This window comes from Passer montanus, unplaced genomic scaffold, assembly GCF_014805655.1.
Source record: "Passer montanus isolate IOZ18808 unplaced genomic scaffold, ASM1480565v1 scaffold85, whole genome shotgun sequence".
Taxonomy (NCBI): Eukaryota; Metazoa; Chordata; class Aves; order Passeriformes; family Passeridae; genus Passer; species Passer montanus.
The window spans coordinates 741,197-757,765 of NW_024373812.1; the positions used below are offsets into that span (position 1 = coordinate 741,197).

Sequence of the window (16,569 nt, forward strand, 5' to 3'; positions counted from 1 at the left end):
TTCTCATTTCTATAAGGTAAGGGAGTAACTTTTGAATGAGTTACTGCATTCTACATGTGTACTCTACAGGCCTGTGTTTGCCTCATCACCTCTTCCAGCATTTTGGTATCATAGAAAAGGCATAGTCATTGCCACAAAAAAAAAGTTACTGTTCAACATGTAAAAATACACTCTTCCAGGCATCAGGCAAGCCTTAAAAGAAGAAAAGCTATTCATCATACAGTAAAGGCAGGGGGAGAGCTAGCAGAGCTTTAAATTGGCTTGAGCTCACTTCCACCCTGTGAGCAGATCTAAGTTTAACACAGGCCCAGAGGATGCAAAGACAAAGTCAAGAATAATAATTCACTTCATGTCAAAGCCCAGTGAAGAGATTTCTTTTGACAGCTCCTGCTTTGTGCTCTCTGTGAATTTACTGGCTTCCTGCACAGGCACATGAGCCTGACCTCTCCCATTCACCCACAAATTGGCTACATATAAAATGGCTGTTAATTCCAGCTGGCACATGGGCTTTTGGCTGAGGCCCTTCCTTCCTGCCTGAAACTGGGAAAAAATGTGTTGGGGGAATGTGTGGAGGGATGAGACAGAAAGATGCAGCAATCCATAAACTTCTAGTGCATTTCCTAATTGAACATCTGCAGTCACACCAACAATTAGGCAAAAATCATTACATCTGATTCCAATCAAGAAGCAGCATATTCTCCACAGAAGCACAAATCACACATAAGTGGCAGTCCACTCTTGATCTGATGAGAATTCAAGAAATAAAGCATTCCAAATGCTGTCTTGGAAATACTTTACTTTTGAAAATACTTTAATTTTTAGTGTCTCTTAGGTTTAGGATTAAGCTGGCTAGTTATTTTAACCTAAGTGTAAAGATGGGCAGCACAAACATCTTCCACTTAAAAGGGTTGTTAGATACTTGTCCTCTTTCAGATGGACCCTGCAGGGCTTCAGCAAAGTTAGAACATTTGCAGGACGCTAACCAAGAACTGCCTTTGAAAAGCAAACCCACGGGTCACAACCTTGCAAGGTTATAGCTGAACATCAGCAAAGCCTTAGGATCCACAAGACTGGTTGGTATGCTTACATTTAATGTTGGATTTGTAGGGAGAACTGGACACTGATTACAAGTAGGACTTAAAATGGAAAACACAGCCACCTGCCCTTAGAAACTGTTACAAAGAAACATTTGGGGACCTGCCAAATAAACAAAAGCAGAATGTGGTGAATTTTACCATAAGAATTATCACTTATTCTCAGTTGTGTGACACCTGGCAATTGAAGTGGGTTTGGACAGTGCAGAACCTTTTAAGCAGTCCAACTCTAAAGGCTCAGAATCAACAGGATGCACAGTCAGCAGGGTTTGGCTCTGTGGTTGGTGGTTTACTTGGTTGTGATGGTTTTTGGTTTGGTTTTGTTGGTTTTGTTTGTTTGTCTGGTGGGAGTTTCTTGTTTGTCTGTTGTGTTTTGGGTTGGTTTTTTTTTATAATTTTTTTTTTTTGTTAAAAGCACATCCCAGGACCCTGATTTCAATTACAGTGCAGTTTTACAACACTAACATAAGAATCTTTCATATATTCTCCAAAGTCAACATAAAAGTAGAGATGACTTTGTGGCAGGAAGTTCTCATCTGCCCAGATAACTGCATTATAACACTAAGTACTGCCTATGACACAGATTTTAGTTTAGGAGATTAGAAAAAACCTTATGTAAACCTGTCCATTCACTCTTAATATCCAAGTAGTAAACCATTAGGTGTAATCTGATCATTAGTTCAAAACTAACACATTCTCAGACCCAAAAGATGGATTAAATTTGAAATTATTGCTATTCTGTACACTGCCATTCTCCCTTCTAAGTGTTGTTTATGCAAGCATGGACACTATAAAAGCAGAAATCTTTTTGTATAACTATTAAAATACTATTACAAATATATCTATTGCCATATTAAATTTTAGTCTTCCTCAGGCTCAACAGCTATCAATCACAAGTATTAGTGCTGTTGGGGAACCAGTTGAATCCAAGAATAACTGGAGCTCAAACCCACCCTAAAATTAGATGATCAGAAATTAGGTGTGAGTCTTGAAAGCTTTTAAGATTAATGAAACAGCTTCCAGAAGTGATTTGTGAAAACAGGTGGTTAGAGACAAGCTTTTCCAGCTGTCAAAACAGACTTGAGAGGAAATGTAGGTAGCCAGCCAGCACTCAGCAGGAAACAGGAGAGCAACAGAAGGAATTCAAGGGAGAAAGACTTCAACTGAAAGTACAATGTAAAATGACAACATTGTTTTAGCAGTAGGCAGGAAAGTAATAAAGGGACTGAGGAAAGAGGATTTAAGTATTGTGGCTGCAAATGTACTGAGCACAAAATACATTTGGAAACATTTAAGTTTCTATAAATAGTTTTCAAGTGATTCCAGCAGTGTTTGTTTACACCAACCATGCAGGATTCCAACAACCCTTTCATAAACACAGTCTCTTACTAGGTTTCACATAATCTTCATAAATGGTAGGGAAGAGACAAAAAAAGCCAAGTTAGATGGCAGAGCAAGTTCACAGCGCTTTCAAGTTAGTGTACCTGAAAGCAAAGGATCAACATTATTTCTCAATGTTGACATGTTTTGTGGCAAAAGATATAATCTCTAAAATCTGAATCTAGGATAGTTACAATAGATATGGAATTATGCTGTTCACTTGTAAAATTTTTGTACACTGAAGCTATTCTAAAAAACTAAGAATAATTCAAAATCAATTTAGCACATTTGAGTTCATTTCAGCCAAATATAAAATCCAAAAGAGATCACATTGTTGTATAAAAACTTTAAATGTGCATCCCTTTACTGCTGTGAAGACTAATTAGAAATATAATCTAACGAAACTGCCATAAACACTTAAATCTGTCACATTACAGCATTATTTAAGAAAGGAAAAAAGTACTCCAAATAGATTGTATTCAAAATTTATTTTTAAATAAAGGAAAAAACAATACAATTATTTTAAATAAACAAGGTGTGTTCTACACAGCTGTAAATCAACATAACTTTTACATAAGCTGTTTATAACTTTTAAAAGTTCTGTTGCAGCATTGTCTTCAACATTTGACACTGTTGGTTTCCATTTCATCATCAACCAAACAATACCCAAATGAAACCATTTGCTTAAGTGAAGCTTTATTTTTCACAGCCAAAGATGGCTCTACTAATACCAAAGCACCTGTTAAACAATTATCCCCACCTAGTTTTTTAAATGGAAGTCTGTTCAGCCTTTTTTTTTGGTTCTGTTCCATTGCCTGCATAGAAATCAGCATAACGCTAAGTAGTAAGCTAAGCTTCACTTCAGCAGTGCAATGAATGGCATCAAACTTCATGAAACAAATGTAGATACAAACATTGTCAGTAAAATTCAACTATGTCAAAAACAATATTAAAAAAGAATGTTTTTGTGGGTCACAACTAGACTAGGTTTCAGTGTAAATCTTTCCTCAGGAAAAGGGCTTCTTCCTGATTCACGATAAAAGAATGAAGCATGCATCACAAGCCTTTGTTCATACAGAAATGCCCATTAAAAAAGTTCCATGTAACCATAAGGCAAAAGAGATATTAAGGTGGATGAAGCATCTTGGCCCAGAGTATGTTTTACAACAAATACCTACACATTACACTTGTGTAGCATATGATGGGTAAGGGATTGGCTCAGTAAGGTAAAAAGTCCATTTTTTATAAATACATGTCATTATTGCTAATATGCTACACATCATTATCCAACTTTTAAAGCTGCTTTGTTGACATAACCTTGTAATTAGCAGTTCACGTTCACGGTGACAATATGCTATTCCATATGAAGAAAAGTAAAGCAGCATAAATACAATTATGAAAACAAAAGGCTTATGCAACAGTCTTCTCTAGCTTTGCTATGCTTTTTTTTTAACTAAAAAGTGTTCAAAGAAAACAAGTCCAGTTCACCACAAATTAGGAAATTTCACAATGAGGTTGAAAACCAAGTTACAGGGTACAGAGAGAGGAAAACCATGGCATGCATTATAATCTAGTCCTTTCAGTCATACCACTGGAATACAGAAGTCCAATTCAAAGGCTAGACTAACAGGCAAACAGCCAAGAGTAAACTTAGTTTGATATCTAAATTAAGACTACAGTTTTAATCAGTAACAGCAAACTCACCCGGCCCTTTAATATATTCACAATAACTACTGTAATTGAATACTTAATTATGACTAGTATAGGTATGTATGTTCACTTTACAAAGATATTAAATACCTGCATCATGAAATTACATTCTTAAGACATTGTGTAAGAAAATAGCTCATGTGTGAAATGTTTCTGAAATGTATTTCTGCTCCCTACTATGTCCCACACACACACCCAACACCCCCCACCCAGTGAAAGCATTCACTCACAGGGAAAAACAAACACCCCTTAAAAAAGGATGGAAGTACTGAGGGGATCACCTTGGCTAGTTACAGCACAGTGCTTAACGAGGTTCAAGAGACAGAACCAGATCAGACTTGGCCAAAAGATGCCCATAATACATGCCTGACCACTAAATCCTTCCAACTCATTCTTATCAAACTCAGTCCACTTTTGGTTACTGCAATGATTAAAATATTCCCTATATACATATAAACACAAGACTACAGGTTCACTTTAGTTTCCTTTTGCAAAGCAGTTTAGTCTTTCTATTGATATTGTTCTGCAGCAACTACAAGAGGTAGGCATAAAACATTTCAGAGCTTCTTTCCCAAGGTCTCATTACTAGCTCAATTTAGTGGGATAAAACAAAAATCAGCTGTACCTCTATGATTTTACTAGGTACAGCCTTGTGCAAACCAGCTGGAAAATAGCTATGTGAACCCTAGATTTGCTAGCCTAGCACACCAAGGAGTAAGAAGCTGTTCATATCCCAGAGGATATTTTTTTTTTAAAAAGTCTACTGCAGAGCATTTAAATAGAAAGCAGATGACAGGACCAATTCTCCCTATTTTTATTTGTACATAGAAGGAAGGTACCATTTGGCCAAGACTACAGATGTATTTTCACAGATGCAAGTGCCATGCAAAAATAAATTGAAGAACAGATACCAAACATACAAGTAATAAAACTACTGAAGGTAGATTTTCTTGGAAGTATATAAACAACTTATAATACTTTTCTTTCCCCCTTCATTTTTTGACATTCACAGCTACAAATGTGTGGCTATACATCAATAATTTCTTCTGCAGTGCCTCCACAACGTAATCTGTAGCGCCCTGTCCTCCAGCTAATAGTGGGGTCCCACAAAGCAGATAGGAAAATATAAATTGTCATGGATTCTCTGATGAACCAAGCTACTGCATAATCAAGTTTTGAAAAACACAGAGCACCACCCTAGAAATAATAGAAAGCAAGGTATTATTATTATAATACTGATAATTCAAGAGGAATTTTAAAGTAACTTTAAACTTTTTAAAAATGTTTTATAAAGTTTACTAGGCAGATTTATGTATCAATAGCATCCTTGATTAAAACCCAAGAATATTTTCTTGTTCAAGATACAATCACCCATATTAAATATTTTCTACAACATTAGAACAAATGCTGTCCACATTTGTGACCTTTCTATGTTAAAAGTTTTATGAGGCCTTGGAAGTAGGTTACAGTTGTACTCCTTGCCCATTATAACAAAATGAAGTGAAGAAAGTATGTATGAGTACACATACACCTCAACAAATATAGGACAAAGTGATAACTAAAATAAAATAAAATAATACACCCTCCCAAATGAAATCCCACAAAGCTCCTGCTCTTGTACTGTCAAAAGAGATTAAAATTTCTGCATATGCCCACGTAGAGCAGATTTGGAACATGAATATTAATTAAGGGGATGGACAAACTTTCAGAGCCTAGTCAGGGGCAAGTGCAGAATTTTGTAGAATACAAAATTGCAACCAAAACTACTTCTTCCTTTTCATGATACTGCAACTGAAGGTGGAAGACTGAGAAGAAACAGGATTGGAGCTGTTATTTCCTGCAAGTCAATAGAATTATTTATGGTTGTAATTAAGCTTAGCTTTTTGCTGAAATCAATGGCAGTAACTAATTTTAATAACCTCCTGGAAAATTTACATACCTGAACACCTTTTAATTGAATGTAGTCAAATATAAACCATGCCAAGCAGTGACACATGAAAAATACCATTATATCCCATCTAAACACATGATGAGCTGCCCATCCAATAACAAGACTGGCAACAAAGCACTCGGAGATAGGCTCACAAATTATTGTGGCAGGCAACATATTAATTCGTAGTTTGGCCCACCTAGAAAAGAAAAACAAATCAGTTTTGACTTTGCATTACTCATTACCGCCTCCTCCCCTGCCTCACCAAATGAGCCATCATGGTATTTTCTAAAAGGCTTATCTCATTTAATAAACACCTGCAAATAAAATACGGCAAAAAACTCCCTTTCAAAGATGCTATGGATAGTATTTCAAAGGTACTAAGGGCAGAGGTGTGTTAATTTTTTTTAATACTTGTAACAGTCAAGTTTCCTTTCTGAGGAAAGTCAGCGCCTCTCTCCCAGCACTAACGAAGAAGCATGCATCAAGCTGTGCACTGAACTTTAGCACACTGGGCATTAGATCAAATTAGCTTGGAAAACTTATTCCCTCTCATTATCAGGTTGTCCCCATCAGAAGAAGGGGGCAGGGATGGGTGGGAGAGGAAGTAAAGATCAAAATCTTACCTGATCATTCTGGACTGAAACTGAGAAATAGAATATGAACCAGAGTTTTGCATTGCAACTTGAGTGGCCATTGCAAATTTCCAGCCCCTGAAAAAGGAATTTGTTATAATAAAAACATGTAAATAAGAGATGCAAAAACCAACTAGATAACAAACACAAGAATTTTATTAAGCCTGAGAAGCTTCTTTGGTATATGTGCCCTACTATTACAATGGGTGTAGGCAAAAAAAAACCCCCTATATTTCAACAAGACTCTTCTTTGGAAAAAAACAAACTAAAACCCAGAACTTAAATGAAGTTCTGAAACTTTTCTCTAAAGGAATTGACAATTATATAGCTTAACTATTTCGAAAAGCCTTATACTGATAGGACAAAGCACATGTCATTAACATGTTTACTATATATATGTGAAGCTGACATGAACACCTACTTACAGCATGTGCCATGTGTTCAAAAAAAACCAAAAAGCAACCAAAAAGAAAGATTTAAACTACACCTAAAGCAATCAGCTGACTTCAGAGTCATCTTACCGGTCAGCTATAGCTTTGGCCATAAAGTAATCTTCAGCAATATACTGAGCAAAAGCTATCAGTCCTCCAGCTTGGTCCAAGACATCCTTCCTCATCAAGCATGACATTCCTGTTACACACTTAAAGCCAGTTAAGTTGGCTGAGATATATGACCTTGGATGTGAAGTTCCAAAATAGACCTGTCAAAAGAAAAAAGGCATTTAAAACTCTGTATGTAAGTACTACACTGACAACTTTTTCCTCTGGAAACCTATGGAGGGTAAAAAACACTAGGTGTGGCCAATTATGATGGTGTATTTGGAAAGACCTTTAGTACCATTTTAAAAAACCTAGATCATCAGCAGATCTGAGAAATCTATTGGTGATATTGGCTGTATTTTTGCAAATCTATAAGCAGGTTTTAAATCCACATATTGAACTACTGCACTTAATTTTGTATTTAATTTCTAATTTACTGAGGTTTTTCTTAGGGAATATATGTATTAAAAATCCATTAAGTAACCAAGTAATCACTAAGATTAATGTATTATCTGGTGATAACTAACAGACATGTTCTTGCCTTCCTCCTGTGAAAATTAAGTGCATTCCTGCATATACGTTCTTAGAAACTTACTATATGATTCTACAGAATCATGGGAAATTTGTTTACTTAGCACGCTTGCAATCAAAAACAAAGAAGAAAAAACTCAGATTGTGAGAAAATCTTTTTACCAGATTCAGTACCTGAAGACTAGGAATGACTTACAAAACAGAGGGAATGAGTGCTAGCGCCTCTTATTATTATTTAGTGTAGACTGTCTTCACACTTGTACAGTAACTCATTCAAGAAAAGGTGTGCTCATCTTGCAGTGTACTGGATCAGCAGGCAAAAAGCTTTTCCAGGAATACAGGAGCAGCAGTTGTAATTCTTGCTTTATCAAATAGCAGTACTTGGAAATTTGTGCAATAGATCTCTGCTTTTGTCTTGCAAGAAAAAATTCAGACTTTGTATCATTTAAAAAAAAGGGGGGGAAAAAAGGAAGAGAAAAATCAGCACAAAAGCTTCTCTCCTTTAAGAGCAATGATGGAGAACTGAATTTCACCGCACTTTCATCTCTCACATGTCTGTCTTTCATTCCTATCAGCTAGCCTTGGGGCCAAAATGCCTTATACTTGCCAGCTCCAAATAAAAATTGATTAGATTATATGCCTTGAGACACAAGGAACAAAAAATCAAACTCAACCTCTTCATTCTACCAAAAGAGAACTTACTGAGAAAGAGGAGAGGGGAGAATAGGACAGAATGAGTAATATGAAGATGGTGGATAGGAATCAACCTTTCACTTTCACAATACAATTATTATAAGATATAAATTAGCACTACAGAACAAGAGTCAGAGTAAACCAGACACAGATCCTGTAACAAATAGATCTATGCAACTTCCTGGTATAGAAAATTACAGGTGTTAAAAATTTATATCGACTCAAAAACCACAAAATGGGAAAGTTCATTTAAAAAATCTGTTCTTACTAAAATACCATAACTTTAAATATTAAAAAGATACAAAACGTGTATCTTGTAATCTTTACTGCTCATATTGTAAACCTAAATATTGAACCAACAGACAGAACACAGGAATTTTGGAGCACTTAGAAGCTGTCCTAGTTACCCTGAGTTGGAAGTGTGACTGCAGCTAAAAATAGCCATTTCCTCACTCACAATACAGCTTTCATGTAGCAAGGTTTTGTAAGCAAAAAAAGAACACTGCACTCACCTGCTCAAGGGTAGCAGCAAACCCCTGTCTGTCTGCAACATAGGGAAGCCCATGGACCAAGCCCACTTTTTCAGTCATTTGATTGGCCATATCTGTCAGTGTGTCTGGTGTTACTAAGTGACAAATGAAAAAATGACACTTGATGGAGCAACTATGTCATTAGCAGACTACAGCAGCGAGACACTAATTCTCATTTTACTACCAGTATCAAGATTACCTATGCTTTGATGTGTCCTATCTTATAAAAATGGTTTCAGAAAAATAAAATTAGTGAATAACAATTGTTATGATCAACAACAAATAAAACGGAAATAGTCTGAATAGTATTTTTAAAGGTATTTTCTCCTCTAAGTAGAGGCTAATATTTTATTTCACAAAAACATTTATTTTCAGACTTTTAACTTTAATTTCTGCTTATAGTCTCAGTTAAAATAGTCTCCAAAATCTGCTTGCTTATGGTGATTAAGCACAGTTCAACAGTTAGCACATACGCACCTACCTCTGATTCCACTATCACAAATCCATATGAGATCATACTTGGCAACTTCATAGCCAGGCATTAAGTTATTAATCTTGGGGTTGATGCCAACCTTCTTGCCACCTAAAAAATACAAATATCATACAAAATTAATGTATGGGGAGTTTTTGGAATTCAGATTCAATATCCAAAATATTTAAATATATGAACTGAAGAAGAGTATACATTTACCCACCAATTCTTAAAGTCCACTTTTATACAAAATATCTATATTTTAAGTATACCTTCACTTCTATATTTCATAATTGGAAAAATAAAAGCAAAAAATATTCCAATGCTTCCTTAAAATGGCAGGGTAGCAAGATCAATGTAATTAAAGAAGCAGTAGAACTATAAAGCTTATTACTACATTCTTGTAAGGTAAACATTATTCATCTCTTATTCTTTGAGACTATGATTATGAAGATTGTATGGTAATTTCAGCAGAAAAACTAAAAAGGAGCAGAATAAAGTGAGACACACTCCTTTATATCCAGCTGACAGACATGGTAAGGTTTTTTTTATATCAGAGAAAAAAAAACAATTACATTTTACTATCTTGTTCTAATACCCCTTTCCTCCACTAATTCAAACAAAGTGAAGAAAGAGCCATACGGCCTAAGAAGACTAAAAAGGATTGTTGCAACACCTCAAGCTCAAATACAGCCACAAATCTGAGTCCCCTTCTGCACATTTAGTTCAGTGCAAAGACAGGATTTAAACAGTTGTTTTAGAATTAGGAGGCAAAACTGCAGGGGGTTACCCAAACCATTCCTCCTAAAGTTTTCTTGGACTGATGTCACAGACAAACTTACTTTTTACCACAAACTGGTGATTAAGCCACAGAAGGAACATGGGCTGAACAAGACAACTATTTATTTAAGTCCATATACATATGGAGTCTTCAACTCCATGTAGAGTATTCCATATGGATTTTAACACCTATCATTTTACAAGTCAGAATCCCACCTTCAAGTTGCACTGCTTACCTATAAACAGTCTAGCATCAACATTTGGGTATTTGCCAAGGAGCTTTTTGCACACATCAATAGCTGGATCATCATGATCTTGTACACAGAGTAGTACTTCATACTAGTAAAAACAAAAATGTATACACTCACATATATATTTACACACATACAGCTAAGATCTATACGGTCTATGAAATAAAGCTTAAGAGCGTAGTAAGCTAAAAAAATAGAGTGCTGTTATAGAATTAAAAACAAAGGGGTTGTTTTACAGCTAAATGAGTCTAGTTTTTTAATGCACAGCCAAGTAGTTGTGAAAAAACAACTAAGGCTGTGTCTCAATGAACTCTTTCACTGATGAACATTACTTCTGCTATTATTGAAGGGTTTTTATTATTCATGAAATAAGACGTTCTGGTGTACAATGTAAATTTTTTTTCCACTTCCATTTTTGCTCACATACAAATCTTAAATCCAGTATTATATTCAATGAAATTACAGCACCTGAAATATTAAAGAATGAGGTTATGATACACTATGACTGCATCCCTTTGAGCTACATCTTCCATTCCTTTACTTTATAGACACATGTGCAGAACAGAGTTGGAAGACACCCCACAGAGAACAGTACGTGTACACATGTATACTTAGTTGTACAACAAAGCTCAGGAATATGTATATGTAACATATCTGTATTTTCTTATTAATAGAGTAATGGTTGAAAAAACAAGTGGAAAGGGAAAACTGTAGCTGCTACATATTTGTACAAGTTAGTGATACTGGGCAAAGAAATAAATCACTCAACATTGATGCAGCTTTGATAAAGGTACTTCTGCTTTTGCAATGAGGCAAATACTTCTTACTTGATATAACTTTTTTTTACCTTGTTAAAATTAGAGCTATTAAAGCTCCAATACAAAGACTAAAATACAAAAAATGCAAATTTCTGATCGGGATACCCAGAAGCCATTTTTACAGTCCAAGACTGAAAAATTCAGTCACAAGAAGAACCAATTTTCTTGGACATTTGCAGTAGTTTCTGTAAAAAAGAATCCCAACTAGCAATCAAAACAGTTCTTATTTTCCCTTATACTATTTTATCATTTCACTAAACTTTATTTTCACTGAACCAGTTAGGCAGAAACTATCTGAATTTTGAAAACTTCATATTGGCTGTATAATGAAAAAATTTTATGCTCTTGTTAAGTAGGCGGTATCCCATACAATAGAAGATATTAAGCCAAACATATATACTTCAACTTAATGAATGGTACTGTTTTACACAAAAGCCTGATCTACTCTAACTACATTTGGAATATTGACGAAAGTTATAAACATTTAAATGGGAGTTAAAATTTGTTCTAGCACTACAAACTATCACGCAAATATCTTTAGCTTTCAGAATGCAAACTTAAAGTCAATTTGGCTAAGGAGCATGCAGTGTTTGACTCTACCATCTTACAGCATGTCATTAAGCAGACAGGTCCTCTCATCACAACAGAATCTTGATAGCATGAATGCCATAGAAATAAATAACTGAAGAATTTTTTTTTATACTGCACATTAAATTAAATTTGTAAAATAAAACTGGTTTTCCAAGTCATTATATAATCAATCTTCAATCCACAGCAGCAATGATACTTCTATATCCATATTCTCTGAGAAATTCAACCAGAAGTAAACGACATATTTTAGACTCCAATATTTGAGAAGAGAAAAATTCAAAACAAATGGCCTTTGTATGCAGTAGCAAAGTAAAAAAAATGCTTATAAACACAAACATTGCCATCAGGTTCATTTGTATTTAATATGAATAGAGAAACTTTTGCAGAATTACAATATGCACTGTAGGTGAGAGCTCTTCACTGATAAAAATATTATGTTTAGGTCCTGCAGTTTTGAGACAGCATAACTGGATTCCATTCAAGAGAAGAGTATTTCACACATGGAGTATCACAGAAGAGAATCATTATCACTGCAGGCTGAATCCAGCTTCACTGGAAAAAGTTTCAGATTAATCTTTCACGATAATTTTTCACTGCACAGCTGAACTTGGAATACCAGGAAATACTGTTACTATAATTTTTGTGGTCAATCTCTTCAAGTATTTCTGAACAGTAACTATAAAAAAGTTTTTCAGACAGTTTGGGGACCTTGCTCACACGGTCTAATCTGTGCTGCAGTAAACTGAAGCATTCACACATGCAACTTCATTCTCCTTGGAAAAAGCATAACTATCTACTATTATCTGAAACTCAGATTTTTGTGGGGTAGCAACATTTTAAGATTATTACCCATGTGTTTTCATAACTAAGGACCAAGACAACCTCTTGTAAAGCAAGATCCAACATAACTGTTTTTTTCATCATCAAACAAGTTCTATTTGTAGCCAAATGTTTCAGCTGCATAATGTTTGGATGTTCATTAGAGGTCATATAACAGTTTATGATATTGCTGAAGATTCTTTGCACTGTTTGCAATATTGGCATACACAGCTTGCCTCAAGTATGCTTCAAAATCTGTTTGGCCACACTTTATTGCACTTTGTTGAGCTGAAAGAATTCATATGTTCATGTCTGAAGCTTTTCAAAAGGCTCAAAGCTTCATTACAAAGAAAAAGTTTCCAATTTCTGATTAGTTCCAGTTGCGAGGGATTGTTATTTGTTTCAGCTTGCCTACTGAGGTGTCAGTTTAAGGCTCTCAGAATACACAAACAAAACTTACTGTACAGCTCACACAAACCTTTGACCTTTTACAACTGGAGAAGCAGCATCAGTGGCAGTTTTGAGAAGAATTGAGAAAAGAGGACTTTTTATACTAAAGTTAATTTGAAATTTCAGAATTCAGCAGACATAAATCCAGCAAAAAATGTACTTCTTCCCATCCACAGGAGCATACTTCAAATATTGAATGATACAGCAAACATTTACAGACTTCTTTTAAGCTCTTTAGAGCAAGGAGAGCATCTGACACACTTATCAACTACATTGTTTTTTTGCTTGTATTACACATTCAAACAGTGCTCAACAGCAAATGTAAGCTTTTATGATCTATTTGCTCCCCAACACTAACACATAGCTTAGAGACTACCCTACCTGCCAACAACTGGTGAGGCACACTACCTCATCACTGAGCAACTCTTCATCAGTAAGAACCACCAAAAAGTTTCAGGCTATCAGTTAAAGTATTCTCTATTGGAGGATCTCTTACAGAGAAGTAGTCAGCTGAGGAGAATTTCTTGCCTCTCAAGTAAGCTCTTGCAGCAGTTTGAAACACTTCAATCTATAAACACCACAATACAGGAATATTGATTAAGCAAATCTTAGTGGAGTGTAGAGTATGTTTCACCCATAAGCCTTGGGCATGCTCCTCAATGGACAGCTTTTTAAAAAGGTGTAAGTTGTGTTTGCAACATGTAAAATATGTAATGATACATTTTCTACAGAAGGAAAAAAAAAATCCTTCCAAGACAATCAAGCAGCATAACTTCCATCCAAGCTTGTCATGTGGCTTTTTGAGACATAGGAGGAAAAAAACCTACACTAAATAAAATACATACTTTAGGATAATCCAGCTCAAAGAAGGTTTCCAGGTTGTTGATCAGGTTAGGATCCACACCTTTTAACGGCTTTAGAAGTGAAACACCAGGAAGCTTGCTATATGGCTGTTTGTCCGTGGCTTTCTTATTGAGGTGGAGGCGTCTGTAATGAGAAATAGCATATAACACCACTTAAGAAAATATGCTAGAGAAAGCCATTCAAAATACAGTCAGAACTAAGAAAGCTTTGGAGTTAAAATGGCTGCAAAAAGAATTAAATCTAGTTGTTGAAAAAACAGCTGTTTTTCTATCCAACAGTTGATGTCAACAGCTGATGTCAAAGGCAACACCTAGAAAAAGTCTTAGCATGACATGTAGTTTACATTCAGCTTTATTTAACTTAATAGATATTTCAGATTAATGCATTTTGCACAATGCATTTTGAGCAACAGGAATATAACCTTTTTTCAAACTGACACAGAGATGAGATTGTTCTGCCTTCCTTCACAGCATTAAAACTCACAGTATGTGAAAAACAAAGTTCACACTTGAGGATTTTTAAAAATTTAATATGGCATAAAAAAAAGTACAAATATCCACAGCTGGGGTGTTTTTTGCGATGGGCCAGAAAACACACCAGCCAGTGTAAAACAATGTTCTCTATATACTGTTACATTGCATACATATTCATGAGTTTAATTCATTATTCAAACATTCTTGTGATTTTAGATGTTTCAGGGATTTTCCTGCTCAGTTTGACCTTTGACTTGTCTGCATGCCATCCTGTTGATTAGATCAATATATTTTATTTCTTCTTGTGGTTTTATTCCCTGATAATGAGGGTTAATAAATTCTTCTTTTCTCAGTGTTCTGCTTTTTTGCCCCTGTTACCTTGTCTTTCAGATAAGACAGTCCCTGAATGTGGGAAATTACTTAATTATTTTACACCATTTGTTGAGTTAGTTACATGAAAAAGCACTTCAACATCCCACAGTCTCTATTAGGCTACGGTCTAAGAAATTTTATATATATATATATATATATATATATATATATATTACACTGCTATTTAAAGAAGTTATACGGTGCCTACATAAACTGAGAGATTATACTATGCCAAAAACATTTAAAAGTAACAATATATTGTACCATTTCAAACAATAACAACATGCAAAAGCTAATACTTAAATGCAAAGGCCAATATAATATTGTCATTTATAACATAGTATTATAACAAAATAATAATAAAAACCAATTTACTGTAAACAAGGCAAAAAATTGAAAGACTCAGGTGCTTTTTCCTGCATCAAGTTATGCAAAGTTCAGAGAAAACTGAAAGCACAAAGGAAACAGTTGATCCTACTGATCACTTTGTTAACAATTTCAATAAATATTAAGGATCAATTAACTGTAGTATAAAAATCCTGACACCAGGCTGAGTCAGAACCGTAGATAAACTTTTACACACAATTTCAAACAGTTTCTGGTATTTCAGCAATGAATCAGAATTGTTTAGGTTTTGAAAAAGACATTTAAGATCATCAAGTCACACTGTTAACCTGGCACTACCAAGTCCACAACTAAAACATGTCCCTAATTGCCACAATGAATATATAAAATGTGTTGGCAATAACATCACAACTCACTAAAACGAATGTTTAATCCTACACCCCTGTGTAAACGAACACAAAATTGAATTCCGAAAGATTGATGGGTATTGGAGACTGAATGTTATCATTTACGGCTTAAACATCTTCAGGAAAGACTTTTACCTATATAGTAAAACTGTTACAAAGGCTGCAGAGAAGACCACCACACCCTGAACAGACCTTCTGACTGAAGGCGTGAAGTGCTCGCTGGTGGAGATAAGAGACTGTAAACTCAGGTGCTCGGAAAGAAGAAAACATTCACAAAGGAAACACCTTCAGAAGGGAGACTGCAGCCCCAGGGCTGTCAGCTGCCAAGCTGGCACAGACCCTGGCACCAAAGGCTGCGGGAGGAGAGGTCTGGGGTGTGCTGGAAAGCCTCGGGGGAGAGGCAGTGACCGCCCATCCTCCTCTGGGCAGAGGAGATCACCCGAGGGCCCCTTCACCCCGGGAAAAGCTTGTCCACAGCAGCGGGGGCGTCACGGCCATCAAAGGCTCCCCAAAGGGGTCCCCAGACCCTGCCCCAGAGCACTGCAGATGATGCAGCAGACCCTCAGTGTCCCAAGGGACGGCGTCAAACTGGCCCCCTGCACCCGGGCATTCCCACCTGCCCCAAGCGAGGATGAACCCACGGAATTCTGAACTCTTCAGTGCGTGGTGGCGGCGACGGGGACCCTCACCAGCGAGAAGATCCTATGGAGGGGAGCAACGAGACGTCTTTGGGACCCTTGGGTGGTAACATGCTTCCAACTAACCCCTGTCACTCTGCTCCTGCCACTCCACTCCCATGCACACCTCTTTTTCTATTTCTTTCTTTCCTCTTCCTTTCTCTTTGCCTCTTTTACTATTACATAAAATATATCAATTTTTTGGTAC

General features: G+C 35.9%; 1 protein-coding gene across 1 annotated transcript in view; it reads right to left on the minus strand.

Annotated features, from left to right (window-relative positions):
* Positions 1-2,943: 2,943 nt before the first annotated feature.
* Positions 2,944-16,569, minus strand: part of UGCG (UDP-glucose ceramide glucosyltransferase) — a 38,070-nt gene continuing 24,444 nt past the window's right edge. The window contains exons 2-9 of the mRNA XM_039733284.1: positions 14,069-14,210; positions 10,531-10,633; positions 9,524-9,625; positions 9,025-9,137; positions 7,271-7,449; positions 6,741-6,827; positions 6,124-6,313; positions 2,944-5,381 (exon numbers count right to left, since the gene is read on the minus strand). Coding sequence (XP_039589218.1) covers positions 5,211-5,381; positions 6,124-6,313; positions 6,741-6,827; positions 7,271-7,449; positions 9,025-9,137; positions 9,524-9,625; positions 10,531-10,633; positions 14,069-14,210 — 1,087 coding nt within the window. The 3' untranslated portion in view covers positions 2,944-5,210. The remainder of the gene's footprint in view (positions 5,382-6,123; positions 6,314-6,740; positions 6,828-7,270; positions 7,450-9,024; positions 9,138-9,523; positions 9,626-10,530; positions 10,634-14,068; positions 14,211-16,569) is intronic.